The following is a 23726-nucleotide window of genomic DNA, read 5'->3' as shown; positions in this document are numbered from 1 at the left end:
CATGGGCTTGTTAGCAAGACACAAATCTCAACTAATGGAAAGGACAACAGCGATTTTACTGAGTAACTGTGGTATTGCACCCCCAGCCTTCACTTGGCTCTGATAGTGTACAAAGTAAAACAGAGTCATTGCCACAGAGAACTTCTGACAAGGAAAACTATGCAAGTTATCGAAAGGGCAAGAAAACTGCTTAGCACAGCAATAAAATTACCTGCTACTTGGATATCTCAAGCAATAGTTTTCTCCCTACTTCCCATGGTTAAGTGATAAGTAAAACTATAGAAAATATAACAATTTTTTTCTCTTTGTCTTTGATCAAAAAATTTGAAGAGGGATATACACAGTCTCTAATAGAACCCAGCTCAGCTCTCACTATGGCAAACATAGATCTCCATCTATGACAATAAGTAAATAGAAGAAAAATAACCAGATATGAAGAAATAATCAAAAGTTCAAAAGAAAGAGACCAAACATACTGTAAAACAAGCTACAAGGGATAGGACCAAAATGATCTTATCTAAATAATTCTGATTTATTTTTTATTTAATTTGCATGTGTGAAAAATGGAATCAGAAAAGATTAGTTTCAGATGAAAAACACAGAAGTAAAGACAACAAGGGAGTCAGCTGACAGTTAAATTGAGTGTTACAGAAGACTGATTCAGTAAATTTCTTATAAAATTCTCCTGAAAATCAGACAGGAAAGAGATAAAGATGATGGCTGTATAAGAGACATGGGGGTTAGGAGATACAATATACATATAACAGAAACTCTAGGATAGGAAGTTGTTTCAGAAGTTGAGCTATTTGAGAAGAAGCAATAGTCCAATAAATAATTGGAGTAAATTTTCTTGATGTAAAAGAAAATCAAATCAATCTCTAAGTAGAGAAAAGTAATTTAAAAACCCACCCCAAGATATGCTTTGGTGAAAATTTCAAATTCAAAAGACAAGGAAAAATCCCTGGAATCATTCAGGTATCTTACTAGAACAGGAAAGCTAATGAGAACCTTGTATACATTATTGGAGCATATTTACTAAAATAATTCTCTTGAAATGAAGGGTGGCAAGCTAGCCAGCAGTCAGGTGTCCTTCCAAATACCAGTATGAAGAAGCCTATACTTTTGGGTACTGATATCTGCACCTGAAGCTCTCCCTTCTTCTGGAGAGATTATTCCATTTATTTAATGACTAATCCTTTTTTTGGGGGGGGGGCCCCTAAAAAATGGCAAGCTGCCAGTTTCTCTGTTCATACAGGAGTTTGGTAAAAAGGGTTTCTTATTTAGAACTGCTATTACATAGATAAATCTTTAGATAATCACTCTTTTTTTATGCCCCCAAACCACATTATCTCTCTCTACCTGCTGGAGGTCTTTATCACAAGATTGATTTCCATATCTGCTGTAGCATTTCCTGGGCGGATTCTGAACTGTGGCTCCTTTCATTTTATTTCCCAACATTTTATTATGAAAAATTACAATAATAGAGAAAAGATGAAAAATTATACAGTGAACACATAATATACCATCTAGATTCTATACTTAATATTTTGCTCTATTTCTTTAGTACGTACTTCGCCATGTGCTCACCCCTGTGTTCATCTTTTGATTATTTTTAAACATGTTGAAAATAATAATACAAGAACAAAAATAAACTAAAAATTTAAAAGACAAAAAGTATAAAAAAGTAAGTTGCACCAACTGATAAATGGATAAATGAAATGTGCTATATCCATAAAAAATGGATGAACCTTGAAACATTATGCAAAGTGAAAGAAAGATGACACAAAGCCACAAACTGTATGATTCAGATTATATGAAATGTCCAGAATAGGCAAATCTACAGAGACAGCAAATAGCTTAGCTGTTGCCAGAGGTGAGTGGAAGGAAATTGGGAGTGACTGCTCGCTCATATTGGATTTCTTTAGGGGATAATTGAAATGTTCTGTTATTAGTGGTGATGGTTGCACAACATTGTGAATATACTAGAAATCACTGAATTGCATGCTTTAAAGATGAATTTTATCTTCTGTGTCGACTAGAGTTTAATATTTGTTTATAGTTCTTTTTGTTTTTTGTTGGAGAAATTGTAGGTTTACAGAAAAATCATGCACAAAATACAGAGTTCCCATATGCCTCCCTATTATTAACACCTTGAATTAGTGTAGTATGTTTGTTATAATTCACAAAAGAACATTTTAATAATTGTGCTATTAACTATCACCCATCATTTGCAATAGGGTTCACTGTATAGTATTGTCTCTGTCTTACTGAAATAAAGTTTAAATACAGTGAAATGGAAAATCTTAACTGTGGCCATCAGATTTGTTTGGGGGAAAAGAAAACTTTGTAACTCAGACTCCTTTTAAGATGAGCCGCATTGCATCACTCAGGAAATAGTGCCATCCTAGCCTTCCTGTGCTTACTGTTTGCATGATATACTTTTCCCATCATTTTTGTATTAAGCTTTCTATGTATTTAGACTTAAATTGCAACTCTTGAGACTTGAATTTTTATCCATTCTGACAATATTTGCCTTTCAAAAAAATTAGATTCTAGATTTACAGAAAGATCTTGTGCAAATTACAGAATTCCCATATACCCGCCCCTATCTTTAACACTTTGCCTTAGCATGAGAACTTTGTTACAATTGAGAAGAGAATATTACTTGAATGTACTACAAGCCATAGTCCATAAATTACATTAGGGTTCAAGCTGTAATCTGTAGTTTGGTTCACTCTTTGTGTTATACAGCTCTATGATTCTTTTTCTTTGATTGTTTGTAAATTTTTGTTCTAGTAGCATATATGCCAGCTAAAATTTCCCATTTAACCCACTTTCAGATATATAATTCAGTGGTGTTAATTACATTTAAAACGTTGTGTTACCATCATTACCAAAACTTTCCCTTTATCTGAAACAGAGACTCTTTACCAAGTAAGTATTAAATCTCTTTCCTACTCCCACCCCACTCCTGGCCCCTGGTACCTGTGTTCTAGGTTCTGATTCTATGAATTCGCTTATTCTAATTTTTTGTGTATCATTGAGATTATAAAACATGTGTCCTTTGTGCTGGCTTATTTCATATAATGTGATATCTTCAGGGTTCATCCATGTGGTAGCTGTCAAACCTTGGTTCCTTTTCATGTCTGCCCACATTTTGTTTATTCATTCACCTGTTGATAGGCATTTGTGTTGCTTCCAATTTATGGCAATTGTGAATAATGCCACTATGAACATTGGCATGTAAATATCTAGCAATAAGATGCATCATAATTTCAGAAACAAAATATGAAAAATCATTCCTTAGGATCAAGGAACTACCATATATGCTGTTCACAAGAGTTGTGCCTTATGAAACCAAAGCATAAAAAAATAAAGAAATAAACAAAGTGTGTCAGGCAGCTGAAAGCAAAAAGATATTAATAGAATTCCATCATAAACCATTAAATGGAACATAGAAAGTCTTATGTTGATGAAGAGTAAATCTATCAAAGTGGTCCCTTTCATCGAAGTTTATGGCTTATAGCTTGCCCACCCTATGTTAGCTACCAGTGATGATGTAGATTTTCCCATTTTTATTTTCCTTTGGTTATCTCGATTGACTATTGGGAGAGTAGCAGGAAGTGTGTATGGAGGATAGTTTATTCACCTATTACTTAAGTCAACATTTTCCTCAAAATTCACCTATTTCTTAAGTCAACATTTTCCTCAAAAGTCTAAATCTCTACTACTTTCTAAAAGGAATTCATCTGGAATAAAACAATGAAAGCACTTGAGAATGAAAAAGCCACTAAGCACAAGGTTACAAAAACTAATTATTGGCTGAGATTGTATAGTCTAGGAAAGCCTAGAGTGGACAATGATGGTGATTAAATGTACAAATGAAAAAACATTTTTGCATGAGGAAGAACATATGAATGTCAGTATTGCAGGATGTTGAAAATAGATGGTTTATGGGAAAATGTACAATCAATACAAGCTAGGGTCTATAATCAACAGTAACATTGTAATATGTATTACATGGGGGAGGGATTCTTTGTGGAAGAAAAAGGAAATGTCTTCAGCTAAATTATGATGGCAAAGGCATGTCTACACATTTAGGTTTGAGTGTATGATGCATGAATAAAAATGTTTAAAATTGAACAGAGAAGGGTGGGTCATGGTGGGTCACCGTGGCTCAGCAGGCAGAGTTCTTGCCTGCCATGCCAGAGACCTGGTTCAATTCCTGGTGCCTGCTTATGAAAAAAAAAAGAACAGAGAAACAAGTGCTAGAGAAAAGAGAAAATGATGTACCCATTTACTCTCGGTAGGGAAATTGAGAGCTGCAGCTACTTGGAGAGCAGTTGGGGTTGCCATATGATCCTGAAACCTAGTTGCTCAGTATATACCTGGAGGAACTGAGTGTGGACATTTACGCAATGATTCTATGAATTTGCTTATACTATGGCATCTATGGCCGCAGTATTCTGGATCCACAATGGATGGAGGTGGCCTAAGGGTACAATAACTGAGTAATGGAAGGGGGAACTGTGGTGTATACATACAGTGGACTACTGAGTGGAACAAAAACACAAATATTATCATGCCTCAATCAATAATATAAAAACTTGGTGAACTGAAGTCACGTACATGGGTTATCAGGTCAGGGCCTATTGTAACGGGTCTTAGATTGTAAGCTCTTACAGCAGTCACATATATTCACAAATTGTAACTGTTAATTCTATATTCTGAGATCCTGAGCTGTTTGTATATAACCTGCCTGTTCCTAGAAACTTCAGGTATTTATGTGACACCTAAGACTCAGAGTTAGCCCTCTGAACCTATGAAAATCAACAGTACCCCATATAGGAACAGTCTAAAACTTGAAAAAGTGATCAGACTTCGAGCAGAGGTAGGAATGAAGCTAATCTGAATAGGACTAAGTTATATCAGAATACAGGGTAAAGGATATCGTCAATATTTTAAAACTTCAAATTCTGTGTGAGACTAAAGGGAGAGATGTTTGTTGGGTGCAGAATTTATATTTGGGGTAGTGCATTTCCTAATTTAACTTGTACGGTCAATTTACTTGACCACCACAAGTAGATGGAAACTTGAATAGGGTGTGAGACTTTGTTGCTTTGTGTAGGTTGCTGTGATGCCCCAATATATCCAGAGTATTTTAGGCAGTGAAGAAAGAAATATTTGTAAAGTCCCCTTGGGGACTGGGGAGAAAGGAGGAAAAATTCAACTTTGCCATTTGGAGAATTTCTGATATTCTTACAAGCCATGAGGGCAACCAAATCAATAGGCCAAGCCCTCAGTCTTGGGATTTGTCCCTATGAAACTTATACCTGCAAAAGATAGGCTAAGCCTACTTAAAATCAGACGTAAAAGCAACCCCCAGATTGTTGCTCAGATGTGGCCTCTCTCTCTAAGCCAACTCGGCACGTGAACTCACTGCCCTCCCTCCTATGTGGGACATGACATGCAGGGGTGTAAATCTCCCTTGCAGTGTGGGACAGAAATCCCAGGATGAGCTGGGACCCAGCATCAAGGGATTGAGAAAGCCTTCTTGACCAAAACAGGGAAGAGAGAAATAAGACAAAATAAAGTTTCAGTGGCTGAGAGATTTCAAACAGAGTCGTGAGGGTATCCTGGAGGTTATTCTTATGCATTATATAGATATCCCTTTTTAGTTTATAGTGTATTGGAGTGGCTGGAAGGAAGTACCTGAAACTGTTGAGCTGTTTTCCAGTAGCCTTGATTCTTGAAAATGATTGTATAAAGATAAAACTTTTACAGTGTGACTTTGTGATTGTGAAAACCAGGTGTCTGATTCTCCTTTTATCAGGGTATGGACAGATGAGTAAAAAATATGGATAAATAAATAATAGGGGGCACAAAGAGTAAAACAAATTGGGTAGAGGGAAATAGTAGTGGTCAGTAAGAGGGAGGGATAAGGTGTATGGTATGTATGAGTTTTTTCTATTTTCTTTTTGTTTCTGGACCGATGCAAATATTCTAAAAAATGATCATGGTGATGAATACACAACTATGTGATGCTATTTTAAGCCATTGATTGTATAGCATGTATGGAATGTATGTGTATGAAGATTTCTCAATAAAAATATTTTTTAAAAATCAACTAATTTATTGGTAGTTTTGCTGAGTTTTGTAGAGTTTCTTCCTTTTCTTTCAGATCTTACTACCCAACATGGGATTGGTATTGAGGATTTAAAATGCAAATCAACAGAGATTGTGACCGTTCAAAGCCAGTATGAAGCAGAGTGCAAGGAACTAGGTACAAATTTTGAATAAATCATTGAGTTTCCCAGGGGCTACCTATATATAATGTAAAAATAGAATACATTCATATATATAGTTTATCATAAGGCAGTTTTCATGTTTAAACTTTGATTATCGCAGTCCAACTTATCATTTCTTATTCTCTTATCTGCTCCTTTATATTTGTTATTATCATTAACTCAGAATCCTGCCAGCACTAAAACTGAATATGTAGAGAGAAGTTACAAAGCTTGGGGAAGAAGAATATAGGAAGTAGTATTAACAGTAAAAGTAGAAATGTCATAATATTTTGTAGCTCAGTAAACATAAATGTTGTATTTATCTGAGTATTGGCCATCTCACTGACTTTTTTACACTTGTTTAAAATTTAACTTTTTAATCCCTCAAAGTTATCCTATCATTCTCTGTTTCATTATTGTTTTACTGTTATGATTCTAAAACATTGGAGTTTCAAAGTCATCTTTTGTTTCAATGTACTGCCATACAGTGTTGCTTTTTTAACTATGTGAATGAAACTGTTATTTAGTTATGTATATAATTGGATCAGATTGATCATCTGTTAGGGAAGTTTTCTGCTTTATTTCTGAAAGTGATAGAGTCACACTAGTCAGTGTGGATAAATGAGGACCGGTTTTTCAAGCCGACCAAATGAACATATAACTCTGCACTAGATTCATTAAGATGAAGAATCCTTTCTATTAATACCATTTGATTAATATCACCAATATCTAATAAGAACTTAAAAATAGTACTTTCTCATAAGGTTGACACAGGAATTAAATGCATGATTACACATAAAGCACTTTGAACATTGTCTTATATAGAGTAAGCTCAATAAATTTTAGTTGTCAGTGCAGTTTTTTAAAATCACTATCACAGCAAAGATACCATGTGATATATAGGCAATTCCTTATATAGCTGGAAATTTAAAACAGTTATTTTGTGTCTGAAGTAACCCAAATTTCTTTTTGCTGAAATAGTTTTGTTGTAACTGAATGATCAAACATAATAGTTGTTTACAAAATATCTAAATTATGCTTAATTTTGTTCAGTGTTTATGTAATATTGATATTTTAATTTTAGTTTTCAACAACCCACATTTTTCAAAAGAGTTAGAAATGCCATTAATTCCTCGATGCCTAACAAGCCATCATTCTTCAGTGAATTCATTATGTTCAGGACTTCAGACATTTCCGCTTTCTCCTGTTTGTAAAATGTAAGTAAAAATCATGGTAAGAACCCAAGGTGCAATTCAGAACAAGCAGTCTTTAAATAAATATTTTCAGATAAAGGCAGTTTCACAGGTACCTACTGTGAAAAAAGTAAGAGATAGAACAGTGTCTATAATAAGCAATGAAAGGGGATATATGCACATGTATTTACATTTTCTGTATTTGTTTTTATGTGCATAGAGTAATATAGGAGATCACACAAGAAACAAATAATGTTTGTTGTATCCAGAGGGGAATTGGGGAACTGGGAACATGGGTAGGAGATTAGTATTTTGAATGTGAATTTATTACCATTAAAATTAAATAACTTCATGGGTGCACAGGTGGTTCAGTGGTAAAGTACTTGCCTTCCATGTGGGAGACCCTGGTTTTATTCACGGATCATGCACTCCCAACCCTACCCCCCCCCAAATTAAATAACTTGAGATTTGAAAAGATCCTGACATAAGAACAATCTGCTCTCAACACTGCCACTGGATACTTGCCAACTGCACTGCCTCTATTGAACACTCACTCACTGCTATGAAAAGAAATTTAGTAGTCAAGAGCACTGAACTAGAGCAAGACTTTTGGCTCTATCATTTAGAAGCTGTGTGAAGTTAATTGCTCTGTACCTTGGTTTCCTTGTTTATAATATTGGGATAATAATAATAATTACCTCAAATAGTTGTTATGAGGTCTTCTAGAAGATTTATCATAGGTGTCTGGCCAAGAATAGTAAAAGGTCACAGAGGGGTATGGATAGTGGTTGATATTCAGATTCTGGCCAATTTGCTTCCCTATAGGTACCAGGATTCATATCCCACCCTCAGCAGAGGACATCTGCTGACCTTGTTTACCTCTGTCAATGTGGTCTTGGTCCTGGGGAAGCAGATATGTTGAATCAGGTTTTGATTCACAAATCTGTCCAATACTCTGATGTTATTGGACAAAATGGTCTATAGTGTTCTCAGAGTTGATATGGCAGGGTTGGGTCATTGTGTTCTAGTTTGAAGACAAGGAGACAAAATTGCAGATGTTAATAGATGAACTTCCTTGCCCTCTGACAGAGCCTGGGTTAGCTTTGGTTGATATCTTTTAGCATGTTGCATACATGTAATGTAATGGTTTCTAGGCTATGTTAATCGCGCCCCCCCTAAGAATTCTCTGCTTCATATAGAAGTTGAAAAACTAGGAACATAACCAGTGCAGGAAAAGTTACAGAAAAGTCTAAAAGTTTGTAATGAGTTATTCCAGGAGTGGAAATTGGTTGCTTTCTATTGGTTTTTGAGTTTTTAGTTATCTTTGGCTGATTACCCAAAGGACAGTGCTGTTGGACAGCTGAGAGTGACTGGAGCCAAAGCTCTGGAATGCATGACTGATTGTTCAGGCTTCTATAGATAGTTTTAGGAAGGTGACACAGCATAAGACAGAGGAGCCTGGCCTTGAAGGCCCCAAGCTTCATCTTCAAGCTGATAACTACTTGCATTTAGGGTAAAAATCTATGCTATAAAGAATTTCACCATGAGTTAGGGATGCCCATATCAGATTTGAGCCCTAAGAATAACATGGGATAAGTGTAGAAAATTATACACTCAGTACCCTTGCTGAGGTGCAAGATGTTTATTTACAACACATGTGCTCTCTGTTGTCCTGCTTATTTTACACTTTTATTTACTCCACATACCCTAATCCACCTGTTAGAGCAGATTGGCAATTAGAAACTAGAATAGTCTTGCATTTCAATCTAACATTAAAAGTATTTATTTAAGGATGCATGGGTAGTTCAATGATTAGAGTGCCTGCCTTTCATGTGGGAGACCCAGGTTCTATTCTCAGACCATGCACCCCAAAAAAAGTATCTATTTAAATTATAACAAGTTTTTTAATCACAGAAATTACTTACCTTTACTATTATAACTCAAAAATTTAATAAGTCCTATCTAATGCATTATTATTTGGCAAAGTTAGAAAAAAATAACTTTTAAATAAGCTAATGGTTCTAGAGCCATTTGAGACAATGTGAAAAGAAGTTGTTTCAGCACTACCACATTCACCAGTAAAAGATAAATCACTTCTATTTGGTTTGTGAATATAAATTCTTAAAAATCCTTATTTTAAAAATGAATTTTGATCTCAAGTGTGAAATCACAAACAATGGGAAAACTGCTAAAATTTTTTAAAATGCAGAAGAGAAAAAATAAAAATATATGTTATTGTAAATTTAACTTAATTTTATGGCCTGTTCCAGTTTGCAAGCTGCCAGAATGTGATATACCAGCACATTATGGCTTTTAAAAAAAGAAACAGAATGGCTTTTTAAAAAGGAATTTATTAAGTTGCGAGTTTATAGTTTTAAGGCTGTGAAAATGCCCAAATTAAGGCAAGACTATGAAAATGTCCAAATTAAGGCACCAAGCAGTTACCTTCATTCAAGAAATACCAATGCAGTTCAGGATTTCTCCCTCAACTAGAAAAGCATATGGCCAACATGGCAACATCTGCTAGCTTTCTCTCCAGGCTTCTTATTTCATGAAGCTCCTCCAGGGTTGTTTTCCTTCTTCATCTCCAAAGGTCTCTGGGTGCATGGGCTCTCAAGCTTTTTCCAAAATGGTTCCCTCTTAAAGGGCTCCAGTAAGCAACCCCACCTTGAATGGGTGGAGACTCACCTCCATGCAAACCATCTAATCAAAAGTTACCACCCACACTTGGGAGGATCACATCTCCATGGGAACAATAAAAAAAGCTCCCACCCAGCAATATTGAATGAGGATTAAAGGACATGGCTTATCTGGGGTTCATAAGAGATTCAAACCATTAGATGGCCCTGAATTTTATTTCAGAAAACAGCATTTTGGCTGGAAATAACCAATAAGCTCAGTTAAATTTACCATATGTAGGACTCTAAGCTAAATTTTAGTATTAAAAGGAAGTCTATATGGCATAAGACCTTATTTTCATAGCAAATGATTATTGAGCTGTGAACATGATTTTACATATACCAAGGAATATATCAAATCCAGCCATGTCTTCAGAAAGCTCCATTTAGAGTGAGAATATTTGCCTGTATTCTGGTCTCCTATTGGACATAACTTACCTAAATAATTCCCCTTTGTCTCACTTTAAACTAATTGCTTACAATCTAGGTGTCTGGTTGTTAAAGGGGCCTTTTTAAAGTTCAGGAATTGTTTAGATTCTCAAATTTTGCCACTATGTGCCCAGATTTTTGTATTATGTAGGCAAATTGGAAGGTCAGATATAAAACTTAGATTTCTACTGTCCTGGACTGACAATTTAACTAGCAGTACTTAGCATGCTCACAAAGGTTCCACATAAACAGAGAAATAGAATATAATCAATTTTCACTTAGGAAGAATAGGAAGCTTAGGGCACAGATTAAGGTTTTGTGAATTAATGGTCTTTTCCCTACTAAGGCTAGTATCATCATAGCTATTGACAAGCTGTGATTTGCACCAATTATCATGTGTAATTCTCTCCTTTATTCCCCCACTACTTGAAAGACACACTTGAAAGACACACAAACATACAAAGAAACAGCATCACTCACTCACACATACACCAGGACTGATGGACTCAAACTAAACTCTGGGATTCCTGGAGAAGATAGAGCAAGACAAAATACTTCATAATTTTGATCCCCTGCCAGTAGGGGCTCCAGAATTTCTATTTAGAATGGACTTGGGGACAGCAATTTCTTACAAAAGTTAAGCACAGTAATTTTCCGTAGATTGTATTTTTATTTTGAATGGCTCATAGATTTGATGCTGGCACAGTTTATGGAGGAAAGTGCTAACATGTTCCCATTTCAGCCCCTTCTGTCTCCAGGTTCCAGTGAGGAAGGTAGGAATGGCAAGAAGTTATAGGCAAGCAAGAGCAATTGAGCAGCCAACAGATTACCTAACCTTCCCAGGGAATGAGAATAAATATTTGAAATTTGGTCTAAAGAATTCTCTTAATTTAGTTACAAATTTACAACAGTAGAGTTAATTTCACTTGAATCCAAGTGTAAAAATACTTCGAAAAATACTTTCCTAAAACAAAATTTTAATATACAAAAAAGGTTCAATATTATAAATATATTAAATTTTTCCTCTTCTTTTTCAGGAGTTTGCTTACGGCTGAAGAATCAGCTAACAAAGAGTGGGTGGTATGGCAATTAGAAAGTTGCAGAAGCTCTTTGAAATCATATTTGCTTACAGGTAAAGATTAATTGGTTTTGAACGCTAAATAGAAAATTTAGTGAAAGGGTACAGTCAGTAGAACTATGGGATGTCTTTTTCTTTGGCCATTTAATACAGAATAGATAACATTGCTAAGCTAAGATACCCAGATAGCTGCCAGAAGGCTTATACTGCTAAAGGTAGGAGTATGTGACAAGATTTTGACTTGCTAATTTTGGGGGTAATTCTTATTTATAGGGAAAAAATGTAGGTGATGTGTAAAACTATATCATGCAGTTAGTTTGAATTTCCAAACTTGTTAATTGTGAAAAAAATATATATCCCACCTAGCTCATGTTAAAATTGAGTCTTTGGCAGTGCAATGCTGGCTCAGTGGCAGAATTCTTGCCTGCCATGCCAGAGACCTGGGTTCAATTTCCAGAGCCTAACCATGCCAAAAAAAAAAAAACTTTGAATCTTGATTTCCTGAGCTTTCCAGAGAGGCTATTTAGAAACATTTGAACAAAATTTATTTTTATGGTTTAACAAAATTTATAGTTAAAGATAAATTTCACATAAATATTCAGTGATTGAGTATATTAAACTCTTTTCCGTATTCTGAACTATTTCATCATAGGAATGGGGCTTTGGATAAAGTATTCTTTTAAAACTTCTTTAAATGAATCACTGATTTGTATTTGGAGGCCAAAAACAAAGTGAAACTGGGAACTCTATAAGGCAGGAGAACACTAAAGCTGGTTTTCAGTCTGAAAGTTTCTGCTAAACCCTGGAGACCTTGAGCTTCTCTGTGATATCCACATGGTTGTAGGATCAAGAAATAAACCTAAAACCTGTTCTAGGTGAGAAAGTCTATTAGGAGAACCCCTATATAAAATTGGAGTCAAACAAACTATACTATCAAAACAAGAACAAAAAATAGGCCACCGCATATAAGGGGATAATGAATAAATTTGCCTGTTTTTGTCTTGGTGTTTGAAGAGAGGGTAAGAAAAAAAAATCTCCCCTAAATATTTAAGCAGAAGCCCTCCATCATGCCAGATTATAGTCTGAATTCAAACTACCGATATGATTTGAAAATCAGGTAGCAATTTAATATAAAGTGGTCCCAAGTTGACAATACTACCAAGAATGTAGGAAAAAAAATGCAAATTCTTCTAGAGGAATGTAACTTCAACCTATTTAGCTTCAGAGAATTCTCACAAAGTTCAAAGAAACATGTATTAATGGACAAAAATCACAAAATATATAGGCACCATCAAGTGACAGCCAGCAGAAATAAGAGACATCAAAATGAAACCAAATATTGGAATTATTGGATACAGTATACTATATATTTTAAGCAAAAAGAGAAAATATGAACAAGGGACAAGAGAACAAGCAGATTCGCCAAAGCTCTTTTGTCTAAATCTTTTAGCAATTAAAAAATTAATTAAAAACAGTGGTTTGGTTTAATAGCGTATTGGGCACAGCTGAAAAGAGAATTAGTTAACTTAAAGATAGATTTGAAGAAATTATTCAGAATCTAAGTCAGAGAAACAGAGATGAAAAACATGAAAGGTTAAAAGACATGAGGGATTAAGGTATAAATATGTGATTTGTCCATGCAAAGACTTATATATGAATTTGCATTGCAGTTTATTTAAGAACCTAAACCTGGAATGTCCATCTACAGTTATCTCCATAAAAAAAAAGAGTGCACTGTTGATAAACACAACATGTAAATGGATAAACAAACCATATATAATGGAATAATTTAATACCAAGAAAAAGGAATGAACTATTCAATCATATAACATCTTTGAAATGATAAAGTTTTACAAATGGAGAACAGATTACTGGTTGCCAGGGGTTGGAGACATAGGGGCTGGGAAGGAGGGAGTTGGTTATGGTTAAAACCAACTAAGTGGGATCATTGTGGTGTTAGAACTGTTCAATATCTTGACTGTGGTGGTGAATACATGAACAGACCTACACAGATTTATCACCTGCATAGAACTTAATATACACACATACACATACACAAAAGAGTACAAGTAAATCTTCAGAAATTGAAATAAGATCTGTGGATTATATCAATGTCAATATCCTAGTTATAATATACTATGGTTTTTTGAACTGTTAACATTGGATGAAACTGGTCAAATTTACAATGGATTGCTCTGAGTTATTTCTTACAACTGCATGTGAATCAACAATTATATCCATAAGAAAAGAATCTACTACTGATACACAAAATCACATGGGTGATGCTCAAAATAATTCTCCTAAATAAAAGGAGCCAAGCCAAAAAAAAAATAGTTCATATATAATGCCATTTATATAAAATTATAGAAAATGCAAACTAATCTCAAGTGTCTGAAAGAATGGTGAAACAGTATTGGGAGAATGAGGAGAGGTAGAAGAGAGTTATAAAAGAAAAAAAAAGTTTCTTGCCATAAAGAAACTTTGGCGGGTGATGGATATGTTCATTATCTTGATTGTGGTAATGACTTCATGATGTATATATATGTCGAAATTATCAAGGGGTTCACTTTAAATATGTTCAGTTTTTTGCATGTGAGTTATATCTTAATAAAGCTGCTAAAATGTCTATTTCATAGGATTATTTTAGGGATAAATTGAAAATAATTCATATAAAACATGTAGCACAGTGCCAGGTGTCATTTAGTAAATAATAACTATTATTGATATCACACCTTCCTTGTTATTGTTATATTAATATAAAAAGCACCACTGGTTTCAAAATTCAAATGTAGAAATATTTCCACCTACAAAATTGCTTCAGTTTGAATGTGAGTACAAAATTCAAATGTTTCAATTCAAAATGTATGGATTGATGCTTATTATAATAATAGCATAATTAAAACTGATAATACATGTAATATCAAGTAGTTGACTACTTCAATTCCTTCATAAATTAAGATTTGTCTCTATTTCGAGTAGAAAACTAAGCATAGAGAAAGCTCTGTAACACAATATCTAAAATGATAATCATCATAAAATTTTATCAAATATATCTTTTTGTTTAGGATCATTATAATAAATTGGAACATCTAGGGGTGCACAAGTGGTTCAGTGGTAGAATGCTCGCCTTCCATGCAGGAGACCTGGGTTCGATTCCCAGGCCATGCAACCCCCCAAAAATAATAATAATGAAATAAATTGGAATGTCTGATTTAATAAATCTCTCCTTAATTCTTCAAAATATTATCAAATGTATTAATTTAGTAATTGAAAATGGTCAAAGAAAATAATGGTTTCTTCTCCTACTAAAAATTGAATTATTTTAACTCAACAAATTATTTTAACTCAACAAGATCGAAAATATAATTTATGTGATTCAGTATTTTATTTTTCCAAGTATTAGTACCTTGAACATAAAATTTCAGATGCAGCTTTTTTTTTCCTAATATGTAACAATATATTTCAAGTTAAGGAATTTCCAGTGTAGTTCTATTATCATGTTTCTGTTTCTTTTGCCCTGTGGACTACTTCTATTTGCTCTTTGGGTTTTCTTTTTTTAAGTGCCAAGAACTCAAGAGCCTCCCAGTCAATTTTCAGTTACAGATCTCAAAAAGATGTTTTCTATTGAAGAAGAAAGTCTTGTGATTGATCCGTTAAGGACAGAATGGTGGAAACAAGCTGGACTAAATATAATAATGACAGAAACTTTGGAAGATCTAAATACAGATTTGTGTCATGATGATCTACTTTCTAATGATACAAAGATAGAAATATTTTCACCTACAAAATTGCTTCAGTTTGAATGTGAGTACATAATAGTAACTATCAGCTGTGTGAACATTTTTCAAATGAGAAAATATTAGATATTGGGTTACCACTAGGTAACTTGGAAAATAAAGCTTAACTAAGTTCCAACATTCAAAATTCATTCAGGTTCTGCCAGAATTGATGACTTTGGACCTCTCTAAACCTCACTTTCTTCCTTAAAAAAAAAAGAAGTTTGACTAACTTATCTCTAAAATCATTTTCTACCCTAAACTTCTACAGTCTCAGTATTGATATCCAGCCATTTTCAATTAAAGTGACTGTTTCCATTTACAAATGATTGATTGCTAACTGAGTTTTTGCTCACATCAGCCTAGATGCAAACCAGCATTTTGCAGTAATTTATTTTTTGACCTGACAGCTGAACTTTGAGCATTTGAAATATCTAGTAATTTTTCTTCAATAATAGAATTTCTTCCTTTGTTATGAAAAAGTTCAATAATTTAGCATTAACTTAGATATAATTTAAGAAAGCAAGTGTCTTATAATGAATGGAACATACTTAGCTTGACTTTTATCTTTTTGTTTTTAAATTAGTTTTTGCAGTAAGAAACTTAGATTTTAAAGGAGTTGGGAGTGTTTTAATTTAGCCTACTATAGAGTAATATGTATATTTAAAAGTGAATTATGGAGGGTGGTGCGATGGTAGCTCAATGGCAGAATTCTCGCCTGCCATGCCGGAGACCTAGATTCGATTCCCGGGGCCTGCCAATGCAAAAAAAAAAAATAAATAAAAATAATTATCGAAATTATTATATATGTTGGGAGGACAATAGAAAGAGATTGTAATAGTAGTAATAATAAAACTGATAATACAGGTAATGACATAAAGTATTTGTACTACTTCAGCTCCTTCCTAAATTGAGATCTGTCCCTTCATAGGGTAAAAAGTAATCAAGTAGACTGCTTTGTACCATGATATCTAAAATGACATTCATCATCTTAGGAACTGGGTGAAAATTCTAATCAGCAAGAATTGTTTCAAAGGTAAAAGGCATTGAGGATTTTCAGTGTGACTGGAAGGAGAACAGATAAACAAATTATAACAAGCAAGTCCACATTCACACAGTATCCTGAGACCTAGATCGTTATCCATTCTAGAATAAGAACTTTTAAAACAGATTAGGTTTTGGTCAACAGTGGCTCGGTAGTGGAGTTCTCACCTGCCATGCTGGAGACCCGGGTTCGGTTCCTGGTGCCTGCCTGCCCACGTAAAAAAAAAAGGATTAGGTTTTTAATATATTCACGGAGTTGTGCAACTATCACCACAATCACTTTTAGAATAGTTTCATCATCCTAAAAAGAAACTCTTTACCCATTAGCTGTCCTTCCCCATTCCTTCAGCCCTAGTTAATCACTAATCTGTCTCTGCCTCTATAGATTTGTCTATTTTGAACATTTCACATAAGAGAAATCATGTAATATATTGTTTTTCATGACTGACTTCTTTCACTTAGCATGTTCAAAGGTTCATTCATCTTGTATCATGTATATATGTTCTTATATGAACTATTATTCAAATCTTTTACCAGTTTTTAAATTTTTGAGCTGCTTTTTAATATTAAGTGATAAGTATTCTTTATATATTTTGGATACAGTCCTTTGTCACTTGTGCGTATTGCAAGTATTTTTCTACCAGTCTGTGGCATGTCTGATATGTAGTTTTTGCCTCTTGGAATAAATGTTATGTTCAAGACAAGATTCATCATAAGCCTATGGAAAATAGAACTTCTCTGAAATTCTTTCTTTGCTTGGTAATCTATATCCTATAATAAGAAAAAGAGGTATTGAATTTTTATCCTTAGAATTCATTTCAGCATAGAAATCATTTGTGTTTTTAATTTCCTATTTTCAGCATGTCTAGAATATGAAAGTTGTTCTTCACCTATTATACTTATTAATGAAAAATCTACAAATGATGATTTATCACTTCCACCAAAGAACCCATCTGTTACAAAAGAAGTACCAGATCTGTGTTTCCCTGATAAATGTATCTCTATTAAAAGACCAGTAGCAGAAGACATAACAAAGAATGATCCAGAACTCATTCATGGAATAACCCAAAAGAAAGAAAATAAGGATCACTTTGAACTTGACTATACAGAGCCATCTGTAGAATCACATTATTCAAGAATTGAAAAATCGTCTTTTGAACACAGTAAAAAAGTGGAGAATGATTTGGACCTTTTGAGTGACTTTATTATGCTACGAAATAAATATAAAATTTGCTCCTCAAAGATTGAAGTCACAAATAGTGATGGTGAGTAGTTCAACTCTATTTTTGGGCATGGATACGATAGCTTCAAAGACTAAATGCATAATTTACTATAGAAGGCAAAGAAATAAAACGTCTAGAAAAAATTATTTTTCATATTCAAAGAAAATGTCATTGGTTCATGATTCTTGATATATATGGAGATAGATATAAATATATAGATACAGATGTGTATTTTCCATACAATTAAAAAGCACATTTGAATTTGTAATAAAAACCACTATTTGTTAAATTTCCTTGCTGCCATAGTATGACAAATTACAGTATTATACAGATTCATACTATTACTATTAAATAACTTTTGTTAATCATTCTGCTGTTCTTTTTTCTCTTAGATGATAGTTGTATCTCAGTATTTTAACTTAATTTTAATGTGTACTTAAGGAGTTTCTTTGCCCATTTAATTGATTGTTACTCTTTTTTTAACTTACCAAAGAATTGCTGTTTGAGGATGTAATCGTTTTATGCCTTATAACCGTATGAGATGTAGAATAATGTTATAGCCTTTCATTTCTGGTAAAGAATTGTCATTCTAGAATACGTTTGATATAATTTACTCTGATGAAATACATACACAAATATTTACATGTGAGACTTATAGCATACTTAGGTCTTACTAACCTGTATACTGGCATTGTACAGAAGATCTTTGCACATCAGTGTCATGTCGCATATACTTTTACAAAAGATGTGACAGCTTTTTGTAGGTTTACTTAAAATTAAATTAATTTGTCAATCAGTGTATTTTTTCAGTGAACAATTCCACAAAATGCAGAATAGTATTTAAAGATTCTTGAACTTTGTGATTCTTTATGTTTATATATGTTCACCATGAAACTGCTTTTTATGTAATAGTATGACCACTTTATAACTTACCTTGCTGGGTGACAGACAGTTCTCTATGTAACTGAGACCTTTCTATCCAATATTCGCACTATAATTAAGAGCATAATTTCTACATAAAAGAATGAGAAAATTATACAGTTTATTTTACTGTGATATAAAATAGGAAATTTTTAAAGATTTATTATTGTTTTCAGATCTATTAGTATTTTCCATTTTTATTTATATTTGGGGTTAAAAAGAAACCACTTCAAAAATTGTCACTGACATCCTTTTCTGATTGCCATACTGGTGCTTATGGCGTGTGATAGAACATGTTGACACCAAAAAATGAGAGAAAGCCTTAAGGAAGGAGAAAAAATAGCCTGTTTCTTATGGGAAAATAGCCATTAGCTTACCAAACAATTACTATTGCTAAAAAATGTTATAATGTAAATCACTGTTAATTGAATGTTAATGTTAGGAGGGAATGCTTCTATACTTAGGTTTCCTCAATTAGTATTACATTCCTGACCTCTTTGCTCCTTTATGCATTCTATCCAGGGGAAGTGAAAGGAATTATCCAAATGGTAAATTTAGAAAGAAGAAATTGGGCATAAGTTTGTGAGAATGAATTTTCCACAAGAAACAGTCATTCTCCTCTGCTCTCTGTCATGTATCTTTCCTGGGCAGTACTTCCTCCCTCACTGTGGGAAATCCTGACCCAGTCCAGCAAAGCCTGGACTAGTTATCTAATTCTGGTGTTTATTTAGCAGATTCATTTGACCCTCAAACTAAGCTCCATTCTCCATTTTAGCCTTTATTAGTAATTATTCAAGTAATCAAATTAATATTTGATATGCATTCTACTTCTTATCTTGCTTTACAGTTGGTTCAGGTAAGAATGTTCCATTTGTTTGGCTCCCTCAAAAACTCCCATTAATTAATATTATTTGATCATGCTATTCCAATTGTTTTTGGTTAATTGAAATATTATTTGAAAATAATAACAAAACTAATCTACTTTAGAATACTTACTCCATTGTTATGTATTTAACTATGTATAAGTTCATATATTAAAATGTTTTAAGCTGGTAATGAGTTTCTAAAATTATTTTCTTATCATATTATGAAAGAATAGCATTACTATCAGTTAATGTGGCTAGACTTATTCATATGTATATGTATGTGTTTATATATCTATCTTTAATCCTCCATAATAACTAGGAAAAAGGGGGAAAAACTAATATTTATTGAATACTCTTGTGCCAGACACTAAATTCCATATTAGAGATAAATATGATACTCTCTCTGACTTTTAAAATATACAGTGTATGGGAGTAGACTAGATATGCAGGCAGATAATTTCACTACAGTGTGATAAGTGCCAGGAGAGACATATGCACAGATTACTGAGGAAACAAAAAGGAGAGGCACTTTGTTGGCCTGGAAGTAGAGTGAACAGATACATAAGGTTTCTTTTAGAAGATGCCTGAAACCTGAAGAATGAGTGACAAGAAATGGCCTAGTTAAGAAAGGATGGAGACAGGGTTTGGGGCAGAGGAGAGACAATTCTTAGCAGAAGGAAGCATATGTGGAAAGGCTCAGAGAAGTAAAGTAGTACGGTATGTGCCTTCTTTATGTCAAGAACTATACTTGGTGTTTATTTAATCCTTATAATAGTATTAAAAGTAGGTATATGTATTTGTATTTTTAATTATGAGGAAACTGAGGCTAGTGTCAGAACTGAGATAGAAATACTGGTCTGATGCTAAATTTGAAAGTTGTTTCCGTTATACTTGTCAGCTTCTTACCCAGCACAGTCTTAGGTCCATTAACACTAAATACTTGTTCAGTTTAATACTGATGTATTTCAAAGAAGAATTTTAGCAATTGTGATTATATTTTTGATTAAAAAATTTTAGTAAAATAACATTAAGGATCTCTTGAACAATGTGAATTAATTTTTTTATTAGAATTTCCAGATACTGAGGAATGTTCTCTGGCCCTTCAAGAAAAAAGTCCTCTTAATTGTACTAATAAAACACTAGAGGAAATAAATCAGGAAGGGGGAGCAGATAATGTTATTGAAATCCAAGCATCAGGTATGATATATGATTTTAAAATACATTCAGGTTTACTTAATTCAAAAGCCGTTTCCTGAGTATCTAGGACATATTTCATTTTTCATGTAAATTTCTTTACTTTTTTGAAATATATCTGCTCAAAGTTGCCTTCACTTCTTCCTTCCATACCTATTTTCAAGTTATTCCATACTTGGAATGCCTTATCCAATGCCTCTTCCCTACCCATTGCCTTACCACAGTCTTCTAAGCATACTTCTTTAAAACTATTGATGCTTCCCTAGATTCATCAGAGAAGAACAAAATGCAGACTATTCTGGGAAACCGTATTGCTCTCTCTATTCTTTTACACTCAATCAGGGTGATGTAAATAAGTTACTATTGATTCCTATATTGGTTAAACATTTTTATTCTCTTATAAAGAAAAATATTCTTGTACTCCAAAAATATAGCCTGCTTAGGAACATCTCACTCATTACTAAAATAAGAAATATGACCCTAGCTTTTAAATATCTTTTCATTGTTTGGGTTCAGTTTTATTTGTAATCCCTAAATGGTCATGCAGATCTTTTGATAATGATATTCTAGTGAAAACTATAAGCACTCTGTCATTATTATAAATTTGTTTGAATTGAAGTTGTAGAGGGAAAAATTATGTGATCCTCTTTATATGGCTCTTCACGTCAAATTAGTTACTGAATAAATCCTTTCTTATAAGCAAGATAGTCATAAATTATGCTAGCTATAGCTTTTTTGTTTTTACAAGTCTATTTAAAATATGTATCCTAACATAAGCCTCAAAACAACCTCATGATTTTTAACTCAAAAAAGAATTCAGATAGAAGTTCACATTTCTATGTAGTAGCATGTTTAATTGGTTTATCAAAAAGAGAATATGATACTTACCATTATAACACTGCCTTTAATCATTTATTTTTGCAGATAGCCAGTGCCAAGCATACTGTCTCCTAGAAGCAGCAGCTACTCCCATTTTAAAGAAACTTGTATGCTTCTGTACTGTCCCTGCTGCTAACTGGAAATTTGCCACTGTTATCTTTGACCAAACAAGATTCCTCTTAAAGGAACAAGAAAAAGTAATAAGTGATATTATTCACCAAGGTGAGTGAAAATAAAAGTCAGTTTATATAAAAGGCTTTATATTTTTGGATTATTATATTGAATTAGCAAAACTTGAGTATAGAAGATGTAGAAATTAGACAGTCATGCATGATGAAGGCATAATTGTAATTCAACATGTGGCATCCACCAAACCAATATTGGAGGATCAGCTAAGTAAATAAAAAAAGATAAGAAATATCATGTGGCATTGCTCCTTAGACAGGCTTCTAATTGGCATATATTCCCTAACAGATTCCTATCAGCACAACCAAATAATCCTATTATTATTAACATCTTATTCATCCATTCCCCTCCAAGAAAAGGGGATGGGAGAGTAAAAAAATACATTAATTAAAATTCAATCCTGGACTTTTGGTTTTGGCCAAGAAGAAATATAGGGACTGGGTTTACCCTATCCTCTATTAATAAAATATGGTGTTTGTATTTTGACTCTGCAGTAACCTATATGGCTAGGTAATGATTTAGTACCAAAGGATTGTTCTTTTAGTGCCAAAAACTGAACAGAAACCACAGACAAAATTCATGAAACCAGTTTTAAGACTAGAATCAGGCAATGAAGGACATCAGGCAATGAAGGACACTGATTCCTGAAAGATGGGAAATAAATGAGGTAGGCTCTACTATTGTCCTATCTTATTACCTTGAGAATTACCAAACCATGGCACAGGGAGGACCTGAGGTAAAGACCAGTGAACTCCCTGAGTTAAGGAAATGGAACTGAGAGTCTGGGGAGACCAGGGCAGCTAGGGTTCAAAGGATGGCATAATAGAGAAAAGACAAAGATCTTCACAGAGAGAATCCTGGAGATTCTACGGAGGCTCTCCCTCAAGAATTCAGCAGAATTCTGATCAGAGCATGTATATGAGAGGATATCCAAGGTCAGAGAAACAAACCATCTGAAGAGATTAGAGGAAATGATACTCTGCCTTCACACAGGGCAGAGAATAACACCTGTTCCCACCAGCTACGTTGGAAAAACTTGTAATTCACGGGGCATTGGTTAGAATATTGGGGAAAGTCTTGCCTCAGTTTTGGGGAGTAATGAGCCCTAGACTTAGCACTGCTTTAGACCTACCTAAAAAAAATCATAAAAGTAAGACCCAAATGAGCTGTTTCCAAGTACCTCAACTATTCAAGAAGACAAAGCTCAAGAAGATTTTTAGAAATGCGAAAATTTCCATCACCCAACGAAGTAAAATTCAGTGTCTGAAAGATTACCTAGCATTCAGAGGCAGGAACATCTATCCATAATGAGAATAAACAAAATGAATCCAGAACTGATGCAGATGTTACAATTTCTGTTAAAGGACATAATATCTGTATTTTAACTGTTAGAGATATGTAAAAGACCCAAATCAAACTTTTAGAGACTAAATCACAATATCTGAGATTAAAAAAATACACTAGATGGTATTAGCGGCAGATTACATATTGTAGGAAAAAAATCAATGAACTTGAAGGCATAGCAATAAAAATTATCCAAAATAAAATACAGGTAAATAAGGTAATCCAAATGAAAAGAGGAGCATTAGTAGACTGTGAGACAACTTCAAATAGCTTCACATCTGGTTATTGGAGTTCGAAGAGAAGAGAGAAAAGGGAAAGACAGAAAAAAATATTGGAAGAAAGTCACACTAAGGCACATCATAACAAAATGCTCAAAACTAGTAATAAAAAGAAAATTGTAGAAACAACCAGAGAAAACAAGATATGTTACATTCAGGCAATAAAGATAAGGATATGTCATGGTCAGGGTCATGTGTCAACTTGGCCAAGTTGTGGTACCTGTTTGTCTGGTTGGGCAAGTGCTGGCCTGTCTGTTGCAGTGAGGACATTTCATAGAATTAGATCATGATCACGTCAGCTGCATCCACAGCTGATTCCATTTGTAATCAGCCAAAGGGGAGTGTCTTCT

At 33.8% G+C, this 23726-nt stretch overlaps 1 protein-coding gene across 2 annotated transcripts in view; it reads left to right on the top strand.

Moving 5' to 3' along the window:
* The window catches only part of SHOC1 (shortage in chiasmata 1), a 118280-nt gene that overhangs the window by 33004 nt on the left and 61550 nt on the right, over positions 1–23726 (top strand). For both annotated transcript variants that reach the window (XM_077141940.1, XM_077141932.1), the window contains exons 9-15: positions 6182–6283; positions 7372–7504; positions 11625–11719; positions 15227–15469; positions 17346–17750; positions 20564–20692; positions 21614–21790. In XM_077141940.1, coding sequence (XP_076998055.1) covers positions 6182–6283; positions 7372–7504; positions 11625–11719; positions 15227–15469; positions 17346–17750; positions 20564–20692; positions 21614–21790 — 1284 coding nt within the window. The remainder of the gene's footprint in view (positions 1–6181; positions 6284–7371; positions 7505–11624; positions 11720–15226; positions 15470–17345; positions 17751–20563; positions 20693–21613; positions 21791–23726) is intronic.

This window comes from Tamandua tetradactyla, chromosome 2, assembly GCF_023851605.1.
Source record: "Tamandua tetradactyla isolate mTamTet1 chromosome 2, mTamTet1.pri, whole genome shotgun sequence".
Classification (NCBI taxonomy): Eukaryota; Metazoa; Chordata; class Mammalia; order Pilosa; family Myrmecophagidae; genus Tamandua; species Tamandua tetradactyla.
The sequence above is the reverse complement of the archived record's forward strand: the minus strand, read 5'-3'. Positions and strand labels throughout refer to the sequence as shown.